At 43.7% G+C, this 2,500-nt stretch overlaps 1 protein-coding gene across 1 annotated transcript in view; it reads left to right on the top strand.

Moving 5' to 3' along the window:
- The window catches only part of sardh (sarcosine dehydrogenase), a 71,074-nt gene that overhangs the window by 17,543 nt on the left and 51,031 nt on the right, over positions 1 to 2,500 (top strand). The window contains exon 7 of the mRNA XM_063210772.1: positions 1,520 to 1,699. Coding sequence (XP_063066842.1) covers positions 1,520 to 1,699 — 180 coding nt within the window. The remainder of the gene's footprint in view (positions 1 to 1,519; positions 1,700 to 2,500) is intronic.

Genomic DNA, 2,500 nt, shown 5'->3' with positions numbered 1-2,500 from the left:
CTGGTATAACTGTTCCTATTTTTTTTAGCAACCTAATAGCCTACAGTGAAGAGGGAATGAGGGTACCTTACAGTTTTTTGATTTATGTATGATATTAATTATTGGCAATAACTTCTTGAGGCAATGTTAAAAAAAAAAAAAAAAAGCTATTTTGACCGCGAGTTAAGGGCTCCCCCACCTCCCAAAAACCAATTTAAACACTGCTGTTTACGTAAGGTTCAGGCTAACAGTGAATATGCTAAGAGCTGTTTACATATACGGTTCAGGCTAACAATGAATATGTTAAGAGCGTAAATCCTGAGGCGTTGTACATGAATGTTGAAATTTGGGAATGTGTGTTTGAAATGAGCTATAGGCCTACACCACCAGCTGTGACTAGCCATTCATTCACCTGCCCTCAGGGAGACCAGTGAGAACGCTAATCATACAAGATACAAGACACAAGATATCATTTGTCATGAACATGAATTCCATAATTTAAGTCAAGTCAAGTCAGCTTTTGTTGTCAGTCAGTTTCTTCATATGCACATTGCACAGGTCATACAAGGAAAATTAAATTCATGTGCAATGAAAAGCTTTCCCTGCTCGGAGAGTCCCAAAAAAGGAAAAAGAAAAATGTAACTGAAAAAAGGCAGGACGCCAAGGCACTCTTCTTAGATAAAACTGCTTTATTATAGAGGCTACTTCATGTTTGAACTTAAATAACTAAAAATACTGCCACTGACAACATGTTTTGGCCCGCTACAGGGCCTTCATCAGGGCACAAAGTGAATCTTTGATTTTACGTTTTATCTAAGAAGAGTGCCGTGGCGTCCTGCCTTTTTTATATATATTTTCTACGTCTTGGCCAAAGAGCACCTTCAAACCAGTTTTATCACTTGAATGCCGCAGCCCTCCAGCCCTCTCCCTTTAGAAAAATGTAACAGTTGGGGAAAAAAAATAAAAAGGTTTTTAGAAGTGTCTGCATTGAAAAAAGGGCAGGTTGGAGAAAAAAAGGGAGAGATGAGAAGAGAAAGAGTGGTTTCCTTCCTATGGTGGTTTGGAATTCAACAGCCTGATGGATTGAGGGAAGAAGCTGTCCCCAAGTCAGCTGTCCCTAAGTCTGCTGGTCTGGGCATGCATGCACCTGTATCTACGGCCAGATGCTAGTAGGATGAAGTGTGTGTAGCTGCGGTGGGGTGGATGGATCCTATAATGTTCGTTTGGCTTTCCTTAAACACCGTTGATTGTGGATCCTGGATGTTGGGTAGTTCAGATTTGATAACTCTTCTGTATTGGGCAGTTGTGTTACCATACCAGGCTGCAACATTACAGCACTTTGACACACACTCATGCTGTTATAACTTATTTTATATTTATACTTGATATATTTCATATATTAATATAATGTATTTAGCACCTGTGTGTGTGTATGTGTGTGTGTGTGTGTGTGCACGTTCGTGTTTGCATGTGTGTGTGTGTGTATATGTGTGTGTGTGTGTGTGTGCCTGCGTGCATCCGTGTGTGTGTGTGTTTGCAGCTAGGCAAGGTGTACGGGATCGAGTCGTACGTGTTGTCTCCCGCGGAGACGAAGGATCTGTACCCGCTGATGAACGTGGACGACCTCTACGGAACCCTCTACGTCCCCAAGGACGGAACCATGGACCCCGCCGGAACCTGCACCACCCTCGCCAGGGCCGCCAGCGCACGGGGAGCTAAGGTGAGGACACACACACACACATACACACACACATACACACACACACACACACACACACACACACACACACACACACACACACACACACACACACACACACACACACACACACACACACACACACATACGCACACACACACACACACATACACACACTACGAACACACACACACACAAACACACACACACACACACACAAACACACACACACACACACACACTACGAACACATACACACACACACACGCACGCACGCACACGCACACACACACACACACACACAGGGTTAAAACTTCTTCAGGGACCTTGGCTGCTCGGGTACAAAGGTCGCTTTTGATGTACACGCAGCTTTATAGCCAGTCAATTGATTTTGTCCATCAGCTAACAGCTTAGCTGTCAATCATCCAAAAAAGACGTTAGTTAGCTAGCTGGGCTGTAGTACTCGAGTCCGGACTCAAGTCCGTTTTTCTACGGACTTGGGCTTGTCTTGGACTCGCTATTAGTCTATTACTCGGACTTGAGTAGAGTAGAGTATCATTTATTAATCCCGAGGGGAAATTAAGGTGTCAAGTAGCATACTGTAAATGCATAGATACAGAAGACATTACACACATCATTACGCATATCGTCGGCTTGCTACCAAAACCGCCTAAGTCCGAATTTGGTCGAAATGAGATTTTTGCATAAAATTACTCCCCTACCACAGCTGCATCACCCTGCCTTTCCGCCAGGGTCATTGATCAATCACAACAGTCACCAGTGTCAAAAATCTGTATGCATAAAGTCACACACTGCCTATGA

Source organism: Engraulis encrasicolus, chromosome 11, assembly GCF_034702125.1.
Source record: "Engraulis encrasicolus isolate BLACKSEA-1 chromosome 11, IST_EnEncr_1.0, whole genome shotgun sequence".
Lineage (NCBI taxonomy): Eukaryota > Metazoa > Chordata > Actinopteri > Clupeiformes > Engraulidae > Engraulis > Engraulis encrasicolus.
Note: the sequence above shows the minus strand (reverse complement) of the source record. Positions and strands in the feature narration are given on the sequence as shown.